The sequence below is a fragment of the Chenopodium quinoa genome, unplaced genomic scaffold, assembly GCF_001683475.1.
Source record: "Chenopodium quinoa cultivar QQ74 unplaced genomic scaffold, ASM168347v1, whole genome shotgun sequence".
NCBI classification, from domain to species: domain Eukaryota; kingdom Viridiplantae; phylum Streptophyta; class Magnoliopsida; order Caryophyllales; family Amaranthaceae; genus Chenopodium; species Chenopodium quinoa.
In genome coordinates this window covers 1,735,054-1,755,036 of record NW_018744878.1, presented here as the reverse complement: position 1 = coordinate 1,755,036, position 19,983 = coordinate 1,735,054, and the positions used below count along the sequence as shown (strand labels likewise).

Genomic DNA, 19,983 nt, shown 5'->3' with positions numbered 1-19,983 from the left:
CAAGATGATTAATCACTCACTGTATGCAAATAGTCCGAAACTTTCACTTTATTACTTGTTCAAATTTCTTTTCTTTGGATGCCTAGATTTCTTATTTTTCATTCAAAATATATTTTTCTCTCCTATATTTGAGCCCTAAACTCATTAACCCATTTATAATTTTCAATTGCATAGGAATGTGGCAATGGTAATGAGACAAGTAAATAAAAATTGGAGATCAAAATTATCAAAGAGAATATTTAAAGTGTGTTTTATTCACCTGATTTTCACTTATCATAAACTAGTTTTCTTAATTAGACTAATTTTATCTAGTTTAGGCACATATAAAATTAAATTAGGTCACACTTTAGCTAAACTAAACTTGTTAGAAATTATTTTTCAAGAATCCAAATTATTTGAACTTGTTTTTTCAAAATGTATCCAAATGCCTAGCCTCACCTTTGTCTCTCCCCACCTTGTTATTCTCCTTATATATTCTGTCTTTTTTGTATAATCTCGAGTTAACAACTTACACAATATGCTACCTTTTTCTCTCTCTCTTGTTGCCTACATTATAGTCTCATTGTCTCAAATACAATTTTAGTGACACAAAAGAAGTAATTGGATTGGATAATAAAAATACGGATAATGCAGTTAACCAATTGGAATGATAGGGCAAAAAATCTTGCGTGGACGTGATCCATAATAATATTATTGTGGACCTAAGGTTTATACACACGTAACTGACATTATATTCAACATAGTGACCCCTAATTTAAATATAGTAACCTTATTTTTAACATAATAATATTTTTAAAAACTTGTGTGACCTTTAATGTTATTATGAACTTAAAGAACAATATTACGTTAAATAGTGACCTAATTTTAACATAGTGATCTTTAGTATTCATATTGATCATTATATTTAAAATTTTATTAGAAAAATTAACCTCTTATGCTTTTATAATGTCACACTAACTTTTATTCACATAAAAATCTTTATTTAATATAGTGACTTTTTTTTAATTAATAAAACAATCATATTGTCTCTAATGTTGATAATTCATAATATAATAAATTAGTGTGATCCAGGTTTATTTAAGAATTTGTAATGATAGGGGCGATACCACGATACATGAGAAAACAGCGTAGATGCAATAATATATGATGGTGGCTAGCAGGAGGTGATTATCGAGACATTAGGCAATATTGGGTTGGGGAATTAGTAGGAGAAAAGCAACATACTTTATGTTATTTTCAGTAGATATTTTCTATTTTTGATTAATTATTTATGTTATTTAACGGATTTAGTTAACTAACTTTTATTTAGAAACAATTTTGTTAATTTTTTTTTTTTTTTGAAAAAAGTCCTAAAAGGACACTAAATTTCATTAATGTAAGCCATACGGCATCTACAATTGACAATGAATGATAATGAAACGAATTTAACAAAATCAAACAAGAATTAATCGGGGAAGGGCAAAGAATCCAAATACATAAATATAACAATTCGGCATATTCTCGATTCGTTGTCTCATACAACTTTTTGAGTGGATCCGTCGTCGCTTCGCAATTTTGTGAGAAAGTAAATTCTTGTGTTGATTCTGTAACCCGAATCCGAGCCACAATCAATAGTAGCCCCGCACAACCGGAGACCAAATTAAGCACAAATAAAACCTTGTCTTTCGAAGGAGTACGAAAAACCTTGTCTTTCGAAGGAGTACGAAAAACCTTGTCTTTCGAAGGAGATCGAAAAAACCTTGTCTTTCGAAGGAGATAAACCCTTTCTTTCGAAGGAAACATTATTGTGACCTAAAACAAATTAAAAAGCTTAAAAGAAAATAAAGATTGGGGCTTTCCACCGGTGAAATCCGATGGAAGCCCCTTAAAATTAACAATGGAGACTAGGTTTAGGAGAGAGAAGAGAGAAAAGGAGGCTAGGGTTTTTTTCTTGAATCCTGAAACAATTTTGTTAATTAACTTAGGGTCTTCAATTTTTTTATTTTTTTTCAAAAAAAAAACAAAATATTTTTTTTACCATGCAAATATAACCATTTGGTCCGTTCCAATAATATACGAATTTAATATTGTAGCTTATTTTATCCCATCAATTTCTTCTGTGCGCACGTTTTATCCTTAAAAATGTGCACATGAAATATAAATAATTTTCCTTGTATAGACTATAGAGTAGGTGTTAACTGACAAAAAAGTTTTCTCATTTGAAGATCTTAGATGAGCAACAAATACCCATGAATATATATCAGAATTCAAAATGCAGAAATAGATGTACACACTTTTTCTAACCTCCATCCAGTTGTGTCCTTTTCCCCAAACCCAAAATTTTCAAAATTTAAGCCCCAAAAGACCTGAAAAAGAACAAAGTTTAGTCCCTAAATAAATCATAAGGTTTAGTCCCTAAATAAATCATAAGAAACTCCCTAAACTATACAAGATACAAATCCAAAATCCAATTTTATCATTAATGCCTATGCTAAATGTAAGAAAACAATCCAAAACGACGACAATCGTTGCAACTGCAGGGCACCAAAGTGCAAGAAAACAGCAATGTATTTCTAACTTATGGCCCTTGTCAACCCTCCCACCCCCAAAGTAAAACAAACACAATAAGGAATGAGCTATCTCGCTTTCCCCCCATTTTCATCTTTACATTCCACAATAGTAAATATATAAACCAAGTGTTTACAATTTCAATTGCTTGTAGAAAACAATATTGCCAAAAAATAAATTACAAAAAAAAAAACACAAAACTGTGGTTTTATTAACTTTATTTTCACTTTTTTTTATCCCAACTGAAACTTATACACTTTGGAATTTTCTTTTGTCAGTATTTTCTTGCACATATTTAAATAATATTAACACTTGCAATCCTACAACAGCTAACCCTCCATGGCAACCTCCACTGCGCTTTGCACAGCCGATCAATTTTTGAGGATAACCACGGCTCTCACAATTGAACTTCTGAAGTGGTAGTGCTGAGTCCCCGCTTCGAATGAACCAACACCAGACAGTCCAGAGTTCTGTGTTTCTTTGCAACAAAAATACCAGTTTACACAGCTACAGTTCAGCTGCTCCTGTTACTCCAGCTCTTCGAGCATAGCAAAAAAATCCTAACTATGAACACAATGGATATATCACACTTGTTTAATCTTTTTGTACAACCAAGCGATGAAGACCCTTAAGGCGAGAGATAATCTGTGAGAAAGAGGGTCTCAATCGAGGATCACTGTGAAAGGAGATCAAGAAAATTTCCAAGGAAATAGAAAAAATATCAGCAACAAAAAAAAAATCATTCGCCAAGATTTTTAATGAAAAGAATTACGCTGCTGCTGGACCAAAAAGTGAATTGATGACTTACTTTTCCCAACAGTCCCGAATTATCTGGGCGACCACTGGATCTACCTCTTCAGGGATTATAAGGCGTCTATTCTGGAAACCAACAGCTCCAACAACTTGCATGGGGTTTAACCCAGTCCATGGTACACTTAATGTAACCAATTCCCACAATATTACACCAAAGCTGTAAACATCACACCTGAAGAGTGCAGTTTCATTAAGAAGATTGCATAATGCATCACATAGTCATAAACACGTCACGCTTTGAATCAACTTAACTTACTTTTCATTGGATGGCTCATTTCTTAGAACTTCAGGTGCCATCCATTCAGGCTGCAATCAGTTAGCAGTAATAGAAGTCAGCATAATTAGACACTTTTCAGGGCTTCAATACTAGATCAGAATTCCATACTCAATTTTATTCCTCAAAGCTATTGAAAAAAAAAGATTCATTTGACCTTAAGTACCCATGCCGGAACCTCGACACTGACTGGGGTATGGACACTCAGCAAAATTCTTTCGGGGCCAAATTATACAAAATTCATAAATAGACAAGTCAAACACTCAGACATACCTGTGTTCGACATGAATATCCCAGTCTTAATAATATAGCCTCAAAATTCATTTGTTTAATTGATAGAAAAATATTTGGTCGCATTCTCATTATATATCCTACCAATTCCCCCGCTGTTCTCTTCTTTTTTTAAGTGTGAATAGATTTATGAAATATTTTGTATACAAGGAGAGAAATACTGTCGCATGCACTCTGATTTTAGCTACAACTCTTCAGAAGACTCAAGACACTTCGACATGAATACAAAACTTGGGGTACAATGTTTTGAAATGGTCAGCACAAACCTTATTCAATGCTAGGATCCAATCAAAGGTAGAAGGTATAACACAAATCAGCAAAATAACAATAGAGAATTTGCACTCAGTTTTGGCGAGTGGCAAATGGACAGTAAGTTATCATGAAACTGGTCGAACAGACTTTGAAAATCTCTGATAAGGAGACGAAGGCTTCAGTAAACTAGTATCAGAAATGAATTACATTGAAACACAGAAACTTTCTTTAGCATTCCATTCCCTTCACTGTCCCCCCCCCCCCCCCCACCCACCCAAAAATATTAAAAAAGAGGTTCTTCCAATAAAATTCAAAGAGGAAAGCTAAAACCAATTTAGCTACTCATAACACTTGTTCAGCTAGATGGATGACACAGAGTTTAAAATATAAGTGGTTGGCTGGTTGCCCATAGCCAATCTCAGACAATAACTGTTTTATTTTTAAGATCAGAGAGTATGCACATGGTGCTCCAAGCGATATGCATGCTTCTTTCCCGAAATTCATACCACTAAGACTGCCTTAGACCCCCCCCCTTTAGTTTGCTATATTAAGAGTTGGTTCAACTGAAAGCATGTGGTTTCAAATGCATCCCACTAAGACTGCCTTACCCCTTAGTTTGCTATTCTAGACTAATTGGGTTTCAAATGCATTATTGCAAGTGCATAGCCTCTCTAGCTAAGCAATCTGAAGCAGTTTTATCGGCATCATTTGCAGTGCTGTTTTCTTTTTTAAAAAAGGAAAGACGAGAACATCTAATACATTTACATATCGTCACCTACATAAGGCTACATTATCCAGAATTTGGTTTAAGAGAGCAAAAGAGTTGTGTAGTTTAAGTTCTCGGTCAATAACACTGACAGAACTTTGCCATGCACAGAACGCAGAGAGAAAATTGATGAGCAATAAAAGAACAATGACACACACCATCAAACAGGCTAGATTTAATACTCTAGTTCCTATAACACATTTTATAAAATGCAAGAATGCATAGATGATCAAAGGGTTTACCGTTCCAGCAGTAGAGTTTGAAGATAAGTAAGTGTGGTACTTCAAGCGTGACAGACCAAAATCACAGACCTGATGATGACATTAACAATTGTGTTAGAGTTCTGCCGAAATATACAAAGTCTAAATTCACGAGACATAGGTGAGCCAGCACACATGCATCTTCTGAAATATTTTTAATTTCAAAATGGAATGCAAGATATAGTTAAATAAGATGTTACTTCAAGTTAAGAGCATTTTACTAAAGCTTGAATGGTTCCATTTGACACAAAAACATAGCATCCATGTTGTACAAATTGGACTTAATACAAGGAGCATAAAAACTAACCTTCACAACCCAGTTTTTATCGACAAGAAGATTGGGAGACTTCAAATCTCGATGGACAACAGTAGGATGACTCGTGTGCAGATAATTCATTCCCCTAGCCTAAAAATATGTAAATGAAAGGATTAACATTTGCAAAGCATATAAAGAGAAGGAGAAAAAAAGAAAAAAAAACACTAATGAAATAGAACTGAAATGATACCACATCAAGAGCCATTTTCATTCGTTTTGATTCATTAATTTGAGCTCCAGATCGATGCAATAATCTGTACAAACTGCCCCTGCATAACAACAATACAATGTTCAGAAGTGCAGCACAGCAGATAAAACTAAATCAAATAGCTTAAAAAATGATAACAATACTTCTTTCCTGTCAATTGTCATACAGGGAGCTTCATAAAATTTAAGCTTTGCAGTATCATGTATAGTACATGTCTAATGAATTCAGGTTACATTGGAAATGGTGGGTTCATTATCTATGTGTTGTGAACACCTATACAATAACTTTGTTGTGATTCGTCAATGCATGCTTAGAAATTCACTGGGTATTTGACAGAATTGTGTTCTAATCTTCCTAAAATCCCTACAGCGCTGCAACTCCCACATGCGTTGCCACATGCGTTGTTCATTTACGAAAACAATTGTGAATTCCTTGCTAGATACCCAATTATTTCTTCATAATAATGTACTGCAATAAAACTACACTCCTGCTGTGCCCTTTAAAATCCAACATCAAATTGTGTCTTCTCATAAGTATCTGTATATATTAAAGCAGCTAGGCTGCTAACTGCCACCTTAACCTAACATACACTCAAACTGCATAAAGCCTCTAAATGATCAGTGGTAACATAGAGCAGAATCTAAAGAACCATAATAAATACAATAAACACCAAACAAAATCCCTAATATGACCACATTTTTGTTTAAATAAAAAAGACATTTCAGAATAGATGATATGCAAAATCCATGACTTAAAATTAACTTATAGTTTACGTGCAACTAAATCTGACAACTAGAATGATTCTGCTATGGATAGATGCAGTACTAACCGGGGAATAAACTCCGTTAAGATTGAAAGATTTGGGGACCGGGTAACCGCACCCATAAAGAGAACAACATTAGGATGCCTCAGCCTTATCATCATTTCTGCCTACAGAAACAACCAACACAAAGTCAATAAGCAAATAAATCAATGAAGAAATAACAACAATTAACAAGAAAAATAGAAACCAAGGAAAAAGGCAGCAGCAACACTTACTTCACACTTAAATTGAACAAGCACATCGCCAGTTAAGTCTTGGACTAAGAACTTCTTAACAGCAACCTCCTGGAAGAGACAGAATAATTAATTACATTAGTAAAAAGTAGCAGAGCAACTAAGCGTTGCCATCGTGAATAACAGTGACGAACAACATATGTAGCCACAAACAGACAAAGGAATAAAAAAGGGAATTTACAATTTGACATCAACAACATATGGGCATAGCTAAAATTAGCACAAGGTAAATGCGTAACTAAGATTAGAGATTGATATCTCATTCCAAATTGAACTCCTGTACTACGTATATCTTTCGGATAGGATGAATCACATGTTTACATCATAATAATTCATATCAGGAATGCAATCATCAATCCCCATAATACAATTACCCCTGTCCCACTTCAATAGTCCTAAATTGACTGCACCCAAATTAAGAGTGCAATAGCCTGCAAAATTTCTACTCCCTCCGTCCCCGAAAGAACGACCCTTTTGGGTTGATTGCGCGGGTATTAATAAAGTTAAATAAAAAGAGATAAAAGTATATTGGAAAGATAAATTTACATGGAGTTTACATAAAGTAGAGAGAGATAGTAATAAAAGTATATGGAAAAACAAAATTTTATATGGGGAAGCTAATTTTGCACAAATATTATTGTAAATTGGTGGGCATTTTAATGCTAATGGGTCATTCTTTTTGGGACTAAAATTAGGCCAAATGGGCCGTTCTTTCGGGGACAAATGGAGTATAATGAGAAAAGAACCTAAACTTAGAACTCTCCAAAAAAAAAGTATACGGGACTCTAAGTACAAAGGGAGTGTTATTCATACGAATATAGCCATGGTAAATAAATTTACATCAGCAAAAATTCTCCATTGTTGCTGGTGACACCCAAATTGATGTGAACTAAGAAACCATCACTGATTGAAAAGCAAAATAAGACTTGCATCTGATCATAAGTTTCCTGAGTTAGCACCCTCAGGTTTTTCATCAACTGTATTAACAAGAATTATATAAATGAGCAGAAAGAGCATGGATATGTATTAGACCTTCAATTATTATACTAGAATAAACACTCTTCAAACCTATTAGATATTAATACTCCTTTCTCCTTGCATCAATGAGCTTTAATTTGGTTACCACAGAAACACAAGCCCATAAAATGAAACCCAACAGAGAAATCACAATACAAAGAGAGACATGGCAAGTACAATGAAGAGGTAGATGTACAGAAATCAGAGGACTAGAGGGGCAAGAAAAGGATGTCAACTGATAAAAGCAGCCGCATGTTGGGGAGAGGATAGAGTACAGATGAAAACTTTAAAACCAAGAAGATTGGGTGCCGAATGGCGAACACAACGAAATACATGCAAAGAAGCTTTAAAGAGGTTGGCCGATCAAGATCCATGGAAACTGCCAGCAACAACCAGATTTCTGGCTAGTTTGAGGAGCTGATATAAACCGAGGAAGAGAGACAAAATGAGGCACAATAAATTATGGTTCTGCTTCCGAGCTTTGTAGAGTTTCAAACACGTTATGTCCACCATAAATAAAAACTTAACTCTGTTCAATCTAAAGTTATGATCTCTTATAACACAAAATTTTTGGAAACCAATACAGGTATTCCTGAGGCACCTATGCATCATTTCATTGATATTCAAAACGTTTCAAGGAAAACAAAATGTTAGCCACTGAGTGTTTGTGCTTCCTAGGTGATTGATTGGCTTCCATTCAAAAGTGATAATTCCTACTATAATGTTCCAACGCTCATAAATAATATAAAATTTTAATACTATTAAATGGAAATTTGATTTTTTTTTTTTCTTTTTTCTCAAGCAATACATATTCACCACATGACCAAAATCTAATCTAATTGTTAAAAGTTGCTGTCAAACTCCTCAAATTGTTAGCCACTGAGTGTTTATGTGCTTCCTAGGTGATTAATTGGTTTCCATTCAAAAGTAATAATTCCTACTATAAAGTTCCAACGCTCATAAATAAAATAAAATTTCAATACTATTAAATGGAAATTTGGTTTTTTCTTTTTCTTTTTTCTCAAGCAAGACATATTCACCACATGACCAAAATCTAATCTAATTGTTAAAAGTTGCTGTCAAAATCCTCCAACAAACCCCTAATGTATGAGCCTTAACAGCACAAACAAGAATTTCAAGATAAAGGGGCAGAAACTTCAACAATACATATATTACAAGCATGCAAATCCATGGAAAACTACAGAAGTCACAGCAAAATATGTATTGTGTCGAAGAAAGTACTTACAGTGCCATTCCAATCTGCACGGTAAACTTCACCATAGGAACCTGTGATGACGATAAGAGCAGGAAAACTCATATTATTTTCACCCATCAAAAAAAAAATATAAAGGCATACAAGTCAAAATAATTAATTATTAATCATTATGCTATGGATCTTGATGACTTTATACAGTAACTTCAAATGGATGGAAGGAATAAGTGGTCTACGATGAAAATACAGTCTCTTAAGAAAGATCCTTATCTTTGATTTGAATATGATACACACATAAATTTAGATTAGCAATCTGTTCAAATTCTTTTCAAGTATTCACTTACTCAATATAAGCATAGAAGGCAAACTCATATTCCCATATATCTCCATCTTTCAAGATATATCACACATCATATGGATTAATGTAGCCGGAAATAGCCAAATAAACTAGTTTTATTGAATTCAAAATGAAAATAATAAATGAAATTACACCCTCATAATATTTCATGGAACATTATCCACCATAACTCTAAAAGATGTCTAAGATCAAGCAAACTATAAATAACTACTTCCGTCCCAATTTAATCGTCTCATAAAGGTTTGCATAAAGTTTTAGGTGAAGTTGTTTTGTTGACTTACCTATAAAATTTTAAAACAAAAGTAAATGTGATGGGTGTAGGACCCTTACTTTTGGTAGTGGGCAGAGAGTAATAAAATATATTCGGGTCAAGCCATAAAAGTTAGCGTGACAATTAAAATTGAGGACAGAGGGAATAAATGAACATGCTACTCCCTAATAAGATATAATGCCAAAGCCATTTTTCATTGGGAAAGAACCATATCCAACCCAAAAAAAAATGTTGCATCAACATGAAGTAAAACCCACCGCAGATGACATGGAAAGACTTTAGAATGCAAGTTGTTCCAATGATCATATCTTTCATGCCACTAAAATCCTAATTAACCTATTAAATAATCCAATAGCTAATGATTATGTCGGATTCATCTTTTAGCTCCTGCATCATCTAAGCTTATATACCACCTGCTAATGATCTTACTGCCATTTCTTTACTTAAGTCCCCCCCCAAAAAAAAAAAAAAAAAAAAAAAAGAGCCCCGACACCCCAAAAGTCTAGAAATTTAATCCCTAACCCTAATATGTCATCACATTATAAATCAAAAAAATTATATATTTAAAAAATTGGAAAATAATTGCAACACTTAATTTGTTGCCATTTATCGAGACAGCAAGGCCAGCAACAAAGGATTTTATTCAAAACCGTGGGATTACCAAAAAGAACTTTAACTTTCTATCTTCCTATACATTTGCATATACTTCCTCCGTTTTATTAGATAAAATTCTTCATCTTTCAAGCTTACCAATGCATATAATATTTTTAAAAAATGATATTGAAAATATATCCTAAGATAAATCTATCAAAACCCCCACATGATTATGTGTTTCCTTACGAAAAAAATCATTAAAAACAAAAAGATTGTACAGTGTGTGAATAGTGTTAATTTCGGAGTGTTTCATCTAGAAGAACGAAGTATATCTTGTTAAATTTGTCTCGATGAATACTGTCAAATTATTAACTTTTATAATTTTTTTATTATACGCATTTAAGATATTGTTGCCAAAGATATGCAGTGAAAAAGATGAAAGTGTCGCCAGAGGTTCTTTAATATTCTTTAAAATAATACTAGAAAATAACTCTTTAAATGTTAAGTGGAACACTGTTTAGGCATCTCTAAAAAAAATGCATAGATAAATCCTCAAATGTATGGGGCCAGCTGCATTAACCAAGAATTAATTTCTTGTGATGATCCACATAGATCCCTTTTCTCCATTTGTTCTTATCTAATGCTAAATGCACCCACAAACCTGCCTTCTTCATGTCGTTCTTAAAGCCTTTTATCAAACTCAAGCCTCTTTAGACTCCTTTTCAAATCTCCATTATCCTAACTATTCACCTTCCTTAACTAGGCATCATCTAGTTGACGTCTCACATGCCCAAACCAATGTAGTTGATTCTCCCAAAACCTCAATATCTGTCACTCCATCTTAACTTCAAATATATAAATTCCTAATTTTATCACTCAAGATATTCCCACACTTCCATCTCAACATAAGCATTCTTGCTACCCTTAATCGAACTTAAATTCTAAATTTACTTATTCCTAATATTAATTAAACTATAACTATTCTACTTCATTTGCTACTCTCCTAGCACATCATTTCTTAGTTAGGAGCAAAGAGAGATCTAACCCCAAAATAATGGTACATCAACATGCATTAAAACCCAATCACAAATGAAATACAATGGGAAACAACTCAAACTTGTACATTGTATCATGAATCATATCTGCCAAGCCAATAATTATCCAATCTACCCATATATTAATACACAAGGTTTTTAAACTTGAAATACAAGCCAACTCCATTAACCAAGGATATCAATGAAATATTTATAGTTGGATCATCATTTAGCTCCCGCATCACATCATATAGGAGACATAAGGATTTGAATCAAGTACATTAGTCGGCTCGGAATATCTTAGAAAACTTTCAGGGGCCGTTTGGTTGGGGGTATTCATCAAAGGGAAAAGGAATCAACTACCCTGATTCCCTTTGTTGCTGTTTGTTAGCCCTTTTTTTTCATTCCCTTTCTCCCATCCATTCCCCCAAATCCTTCTAAGCCCATTCCCCACCCCCCCTAGGTATTTCCATTCCCATTCCCTACCACCACCACACCACCACATCACCACCTTCATACCTACCCAACCACCAGAAAACCCAACCACCGTCCTACCTGACCCTCGCCGCCCCTCGCCGACCCTCACCGACTCTCCCCTGCACCGGAATCGAATCGTTCGCTGCCCTTTTCGCACCGGAATCGCACGTCGCTGCCCCTTTTCGCACCTCCCTCAACCCTTTTCGCACCTCCCCCAACCCTTGTGGGAGGTTGTCGCACCTCAAACGGCGAGGGAGAATAGTTTCTAGGGTTTATTCGAGGCTGATGGTGGTTTTTCGGGGTTGAGGGAGGGTTTGCGAGGGGCGGGGAGAGCTGTGCGAGGGGCGGGGATGACCGGCGAAGGGAGGCGAAGGGGGAGGGAGGTGCGGCGAGTGGTTTGGTGGCTGGAAACGGTGGAGAATGAAGGTTTGAGGTGGATGTGTGGTGGTGGGACCGGTGGCCCTCATTCCCTTTGTTTTTAAGACCAAACAACATAGAAAATTTTAGGTATTTTCATTTCATTCCTTGTCTTTCCCTTTGTTCATTCCATTCCGATTACCCCTCGCGAATCAAACGGCCCCTCAAGTTATATGCTTATCTATGAAATTACACTTGGAGTCTTGCATTTTATACATTAACTTGAATATCACATAATAGGGATATGAAGGCCTAAGCAAATGCTTAAGGTTTACGATAAATTCATCGTCTCATTAAAGTTTCTATACTTTTCGTTTTCATCTCTCTATATCTCTCTCTCTAAAAAAAAAGGCTTCACTATTTCTGATCACACCTACCCTTTCAATAAAATAATATCCTATGATCTAGTTTATCGATAAATAAACTACTGAGTCAAGTCAAAATCAATCCATCATAAATAAACAACAAAAAGATGGGAGAGGCCATAACACACATTTGTTATTTTAAAATTAAGTATTTAACCCTAAATAACATCAGATTTTAGCTGAATGAGGATGTAGAGAATCTGACCTATCCCAATTCGTTCTCCAATCTGCAGATCCTCCCATCGTATCTCCCATTCTGCAAATTCACCAAGCATAGGGCAGACTCCTTCACTAGAGACGGGGCTAAGGCCCTCATTCTGGTTATCAGAAGAAAGTCTCTTGGCAGTCTCCAACTGAGAACTGGGCTCTTCATTTGATCCAGTTTGGTTCAAAATCTTTCCTCTGGAATTCCGAGAAGGCAGTTCATCATGACCAGCTAACCCACTGGAAGAGTCACCTGCAGTAAAAAAACATTAATAAGTAATACACCCTCATACTAAGATCCTCTGTCTACTCACTAATAACTTAGAAAACAAAGCAACACCTGTAGCGCCACTAGTGGTCATTTTGTTGGATTCGGTTGCAGCAAGAACGGTATTCTCAGCATTAGGCTTAGGAGAAAAAGGAGCATTTGCATCCTGTTGAGAATGCTGTTGTGTTGCATTATCAACATTCTGTTCACGCTTCTCACAGTGATTAAAGGTCTGCACCCCAGAGTTGCATACAATTGGCATCTCGTAACTAGGTCTATGACCCTCTGGGTTGTAACAGAGTAATTCTCGACGTACCGGTTGAATTAGTTCAAGCAATCTTTTGTCACGTAAAATACTAGGACTCATATCCATAAACAAATCCGCTGGAGGCGAAGCACCACTCTCTAACAAAACTGCATGCAGTTTCTGTGCAAATTCAGGATCTTTTGCTGCACTAATTACATATTTTGAAACATCCTTGACTTTCTTTTCTTGTGCCAGCGATGCTTCTTCAACAGAACTTGGTGAGCAATCGTAAAAATTGTATTCCGGCCTAAAAGACTGCTCAAAAGTGTAATCAGATTTCTCACTCAAATCTGATCTAACAGCAATCTCATTTACTTGTTTTGCTTGTGGGCTCAAGGAAGCTGCTTCTTTCAAATTGGAGCCAAACACTTCAGGAACCTCGACAATATTACGCAAATCTCCATCCAACCGAACCACTTTGTCCAAAACCAAACTTAAGTTGTTGACAGCAGCAGTGCTATCAGACAAGCCCCTTGCTTCCAGAGTAGTGTCCAAAAGAAGGCTACTAGGTACCTCAGAAGGAATTAGTGCCCCGGGAGCACCCATCAAATCAATTATGTACTCACTGCAATATAACACAATAAAAATTGAACATCAAGATAAAAGGAAAGCACTTGTTCCCAACCAAGCAAGATTGCATATAAAGAAAGATAGCACTCAGGGTTCAAGGAGTGAAGGACACACAAATAGCATTTGAAAAGACAAATTGATTGAAAATTTACCCACAATTTTACAGACTTCCAAAAACAAAAGCAATAAACCTTACCTTCCATCATCATATTTAATTAAGTTCACTGCTCCCTCATCAGTGCCAGTATACAAACTCCCTTTCACAAGCATGCATGGAAGATTTAACTTATCAGCTAGTACCTGGTACAAAAATTGTTGAATTTCTTTCTGGTGTAAGTATATACAGGAACAAAGCATATTACAGAAACATACAAATGAATAAGTGTGATCAATGTTAGCAAATGAGTCCCTAGCAGGCTAGCAAAACAGGTGATTATGTGATACTGCAAATTATACAATGCAAGATAGCAGAAAACAAACCAAAACAGGAAGGGAGCCCAATAACAGTAGTCTGCCCTCTTAAACCACCAAATGAAGAAGAAAAAAAAAAACCACATCTCACATATACTATGCAAAACAATAAAGGAAGTAAGCACACAATTTTTTTTTTTAACCTAAAAGTCATACTAGACATCAAAAATTAAGTTTAAAAATATTTCTTAGTATATCATGCTAACCATGCCTTGCAAACAAGGATAGCCAAAAATGTTGAAAAGCAAGAATATCCACCAGCTAGGATTTTTCCCTCCATAACATATTTTCCAACTTTGCAAGACTTAAACTTATCCAAATATTCATCTCTAACTTTCTGTCACAAAATTAGTAAAAAGGTTCATTTCAATATAGCATTTCATATATAATTATGTAAAATCACAGAATATTTATCCATAGAGGAACGAAGAAGTGGTAGCTACATAGTAGATTTCTTAATATCTCATCTGATTAGATACCTAAGTAGCAAGTGAACATTTTAAATTAAGGCTTTACACTGAGAAATTAGTCTGAATGTAGAATCCATAAGATACATAAAACTTTAACAGCTTATGTAGTTACTATCAGCATCAACATCAGCCACCGAATTAAGTTAACTAAAATTCCATGACATGTAAAACAATTAAAATTTTCACAAGATAACCAATTAGTTATTCACATCTAGGCAAATCCCAGTCCACAGCTTGCCACAAGACTCTTTGTGAAATTAGTAATCCCATCATCAAAGTTGTGTATATATCAGACATCAAGACTCTTTGTTATGATTATATAATAAAGATCAAAGAGAGATTTTGCAACAAAATGTCATAAAATTATAAGAAAATTGAGAGTCTAGAACAAAGGTACAAGCCCACAAAACCTTAAACAGCAAAGCACGATGTCGTGATAGCCCAACATCAAGACAACCAAGAGGAAGAACAATGGTGTTGAGAGAAGCTTTCAACTGATTACTTCTCACTCGCCACCTCTTTGTGATTTCTTCGGCATTAGCAACAGGACCACCCATTCTATCAACAACAAGATTAGCCAAACTCTGAATCAAATCATTCAAAGACATCCCATGTCCCAGAACCTTACATTCTACTGATATAGCATACACTTTATTCTCAAGCTGCTGCAACTGAGCATCAATAGACCGGTTCACCAAGACAACTTCATATTCAACATTACTCGAAATTGAAACAGCTTGGAGATCCACAAGCAACGGCATTTCCCCTTGTGCAACTGAATGCGAAGTGACAGCATAAACATCATAAAACCCATCTACTACCTTTTCATCGTATTGAACAACATTGTAGTTCTGCAAAGAGCAACAAATTCGAATACATTCACTAACTGCACAGACTATATTACATATATAGCATTAGCTTGTCCCATTATCACTTGCTATCTATAATTGAAATGAACCTAATCGAAATTTTCAATACACAAATGCCACAAACATCACAGCAATTAACATAACCCCAAGTAAAACCCAAAATCCAGCAACAACCCTTTACTTTGCTTAAATTCCACACTTGAAATGGTAAAATCATATGCTTACTTCTTTGAAAAACAAATTAAAACCAAATATACATGCCATTAATACCTAAATTACCAGTAAAATACAATCAATTCAGCTCAATTCATCCATAAAGCACTGTATATCAAAAAAATTCAAAATTGATGACCTAAAATTAGGAAAAGCAAGACTAACCCAATACTTAAGCGACACAAATTCACTCAATCGTTCATTATCCGGCACCGATGGCGAACACGCAAGACTCAATTGCTTAGCAGCCATGATCTGCTGGTCGGATTCATCATCGTTTCGGTCTTTTCGAGTTTCGGATCCCGAAGCGCTGATCGCCATTGCTAATTGAAGCTGAAAATCCTCCTCAATCAAATTAAAATCAGCAGGATTTCTTCTATTGACATTTCCACCAACATTCTCCGTCGCCGGCGTGGTAGCCGTCGATTCCCTTACTGTCCGATCACTCGAAGATACCGACGGCGGCGATGACGACGTTGACGAAGACGACGGCGGAGTCGTCGCAGTCGCCGTTGAAGTCTCCGATTCCTGAGTCCGATTATTAGGTATCCGACGAGCCGCCGAGTGATGGCGATTGTGATGGTCGTTACCGATGTGTAGCTTACGAAGTAGATGCTTCATCTTCGACATAGTTGTTGTTGTTGTTGCTGTTGCTCGAGCTTTACATTAATGGCGATTGAAGAGAGAGAAAGAGGGAAAGGTTTTTGCTGTTCAACTTTTGGGGGTTTAATTTTCTCTCTCCTCTTCTTCTTCTTCTTCTGGTTTTTTGTTTTCTGAGATTCTCACCCTTTTTTTTTTTTTTTTTTTTTTTTTTTTTTGGTTTTGGTTGTTCAAGTTTTTAGCTAAAGTGTTCGAATTTACTTAGTTTTTAACCCTTCACTTTTTTTCTTCTTATCTTGCTTCCCTCCAATCCCACTATCACTACCACTACCACTCACTTTAACCTTTCATTTCTCCAAGGTTTCAAAAACTAACCAAAAATAGAACATGGGTTTTCTAGTCTAGCCAAGGGATTTGTTAAACATCGCCCACAAATTACTACATAAAGCCCACAAAATTCACTTGGTTTCCCAAAATTGCCCTTGACCTTAAAAAAAAAAACACTCACACTCTCATCACTCACACTCTCATCACTCACACTCTCATTGCTCATCTTCTTTCAACCTCTCTAAAAAAAAAAAATTCAAAATAACGGCAATGTCGAGGCGGCAAGGCAAGGAAGTGGCGGCGGCGGCGGAGGGAAGGATGTCCCAAGGAGGAAAGGTATATTTTTGTTTAAAAAAAAAAAAAAAAAAGGGGAAAACCGCCGTGAACGCGGTGGGGCGCCCTGGATGGACGCCCAGCCAGCGGTGGTGGCGCCAGATGCAGACGCCGCCACCAGTTGGCTGGCGCCTGGGCTGGACGCCACAGCCACGGTTGTGGCGTTTATTCTAGGCGCCGCAGCCGTGGATGTGGCGTCCAGCCCAGGCGCCAGCCAACTGGTGGCGGCGTCTGCATCTGGCGCCACCACCGCCGGCTGGGCGTCCAGCCAGGGCGCCCCCCCCCCCCAATTTTTTTTTTTTTTTAATTTTTTTAAAAAATTGTTTTTAATTTATTTTTTTATTTTTTGTAATATAATTTTGAATTGTTTTTATATTTTGTTGTTTATTTTTATAAATTTTTTCAATTTCGTTGTATTTTTTCTACGTTTATATTTTGTTTACAATTATTTGTATGTTTTTAGTTTATTTGATTTGCGATGATGATTATTTATCGTATAAATTTTTGTATGTTTATATATTTTAAAATTTTGTGTAGGGTCGTCATGGTGCGGGGAAGAATATAGAGCTTCTTAGTAGAAGTTATTCAGTGGAGAGGTCGGGGCATAGACATGTCAGATCCCGTGGTATTTCGGCCTCAGTTCGTAGAGAACGGATCCACCGTCGGGATGAGGATGACGATGACGATGATGATGCTGAGGAGGGTGACCAGGAGGAGGAGCAGGAGGAGGGCGCAGATGAGGATGAGGATGTGGACGATGGCAGTGGACCGTATGATGATTACGGTCCATTCAGTCAGAGGGTTGATGACATGTACGAGACGCATATGGTGGAGGTGCGTAAGGGTAGGGGTGGTAGGTTTGTTAGTAGATCTGGCACATCATCTGCGTCCACTGTATCTGGGGCAAGCAGGAAACGGTCGAGGGCCGGTAATGATTCTTGGGTTGTTAGGAGTGAGGTGCCCGGTGGGCCTGTTGACGGGAGTGTGATTCCTAGCTTTCTAGGACACATAGCTGCCCGTATTTGGGAGGACCAGGAGAGGCCTTCAGTTACGGGGTTGTTGAAATGTCATACCCGGGAAAAGACTTGTAGCTTTTTGCGTACATGGGCTGAGGCCTGGCCGGCGGAGAGCGAGATGTTCGAGCGACTGGAGGGCACTGGGGTGAAGCACGTTCCTGCCACCATGCACGATAAGATTGACAGTACGCTGATCACGGCTTTCATTGAGCGATGGCAGCCGGATACAAACTCTTTCCACCTTCCGTTCGGTGAGATGACGATCATGTTACATGACGTCGAGGCCATTCTGGGGATTCGTGTTGAGGGTAAACGACTTTGTGCTGTGGCTGATGCGGATCAGGCAGATTCGCTGGCGGAGTTGTTGGCGGTGGACAGGGCTGCACTGTACACCGAGGCGCTAGGTGTTTGGGAACACGGAGGTGTGAAGATCGCATCCGTGTTGCAGCGGTGTTTGTACCCGAGTGCACGTAGGACGCCCGACGCACAGCTGAGTGCTTATGTTTTTCTACTCCTCGGATGTACCTTGTTTCCGGATAAGAGCGGCGGAAACAAGCTCAGGCCACGCGACATCGTAGAGGCGTGTGACCCCGACAGTGTAGGTCAGTTTTCCTGGGGATCGGCTACGTTGGCGTATTTGTATCGCCAACTACGATTTGCGAGTCGGGCTGACGCGGCAGGTATCACTGGGTGTCTGACTCTATTGCAGACCTGGATATACGAGTACTTTCCTGCATTGCGACCACATCGTGACCCAGTTCCTATTGATGAAGGGATGCCGCGTGCTTGTGCTTGGAGTCCGCGCTCGGAGAAGAAGTCCGTTGACCGCCTCCGATCGATACGGTTATTGCTGGACAGGCTGTCCCCTTTAGAGGTAACGTTTATTTATAGAGTCTACATTTTATTATTTGCACATATTATATTCATGTTATTAAATTTTATATGTTGTTATTGTACAGGTGAACTGGATGCCTTTCGGCCCGAACCCTAGTGTTAGGGTACCCAGGACCCTGTACACGGGACTCATTCAGTATCGTGACATCGTCGAGGCGTACATGCCCCAGCGTTGTCTTCGCCAGCTTGGATTTGTCCAAGTTGTCCCTCCTCCCCCGGCGTGCCCGATGAAGGCGGTCCGACCTGCATCGTCGAGGGAGTACGTCGTGGAATGGCCGGATATCATGACCGGGACGTGGGACCAGTTTCCGATGGTGGCCCGCTTATGGACTGCGGAGTTGCAGCGGCCGCCCTCTGGGGTTACTCCCATGTGTGACCATTACTACATGGAATGGTTCAACCGGTATTCGCACCCGAGGTTGATCGCTGATCTCGACCACATCGATGATGATTATGTGCCACCGCCTACTGCCACGGAAGCGGTATGTCTTTTATTATATTTATCGTTGTCTTTTAATTAAGTTTTATTTGTTGTTATTGTATTTCATCTTCTGTTTTTTGTTGTATGCAGTGGATGGGAAAGATAATGCAAGACGTACAGAAACTCTCTCTTGAGAAGGACAACATGAGTGCAACAGGGAGAGCTGTTGTTGATAGTCTGGAACAGACCCTTGCGCAGTGGGAGTCGTCGTCGAGGAGGGATTACTGATGGTTATTGTATTTTATTTATAGAGCATTATATTGGACATTATGTTGTAAAATTGTAACATTTTAGATTGTTCTTTTAGCTTCCAACTTAAACATATTATCAGTGCTGTTTTTAAATTTTGATATAACCGTTCGTGGATCCGCGCAACTTACCCATGCAACATATAGAATGCAGTAAGCAATACAATATAAAATATTAATGTT

The 19,983-nt window shown here is 37.3% G+C and overlaps 1 protein-coding gene across 1 annotated transcript; it reads right to left on the bottom strand.

The window, feature by feature from the left end:
- Positions 1-2,604: 2,604 nt before the first annotated feature.
- LOC110705445 (probable serine/threonine-protein kinase SIS8) lies at positions 2,605-16,964 on the bottom strand. The gene is made up of 14 exons (XM_021883314.1): positions 16,067-16,964; positions 15,230-15,670; positions 14,075-14,178; positions 13,074-13,873; positions 12,735-12,986; positions 9,047-9,087; positions 6,766-6,834; positions 6,557-6,657; positions 5,710-5,788; positions 5,511-5,609; positions 5,186-5,254; positions 3,617-3,666; positions 3,356-3,532; positions 2,605-3,223 (listed from the first exon to the last, which is right to left on the bottom strand). The coding sequence occupies exons 1-14, from the start codon at positions 16,529-16,531 to the stop codon at positions 3,142-3,144; spliced, it is 2,829 nt and encodes a 942-aa protein (XP_021739006.1). The 5' UTR covers positions 16,532-16,964; the 3' UTR covers positions 2,605-3,141.
- Positions 16,965-19,983: the final 3,019 nt, after the last annotated feature.

What these genes read in the sequence shown, in the direction of transcription:
- LOC110705445 (XM_021883314.1), bottom strand. Translation starts at nt 16,531, where the DNA reads ATGTCGAAGATGAAGCATCTACTTCGTAAGCTACACATCGGTAACGAC. An exon ending in GACCACTAGTGGCGCTACAG is followed by an intron (nt 12,987 to 13,073) that starts GTGTTGCTTTGT and finishes TTTTTACTGCAG; the next exon opens with GTGACTCTTCCAGTGGGTTA. An exon ending in CAAACTCTACTGCTGGAACG is followed by an intron (nt 3,667 to 5,185) that starts GTAAACCCTTTG and finishes AACTGATTGCAG; the next exon opens with CCTGAATGGATGGCACCTGA.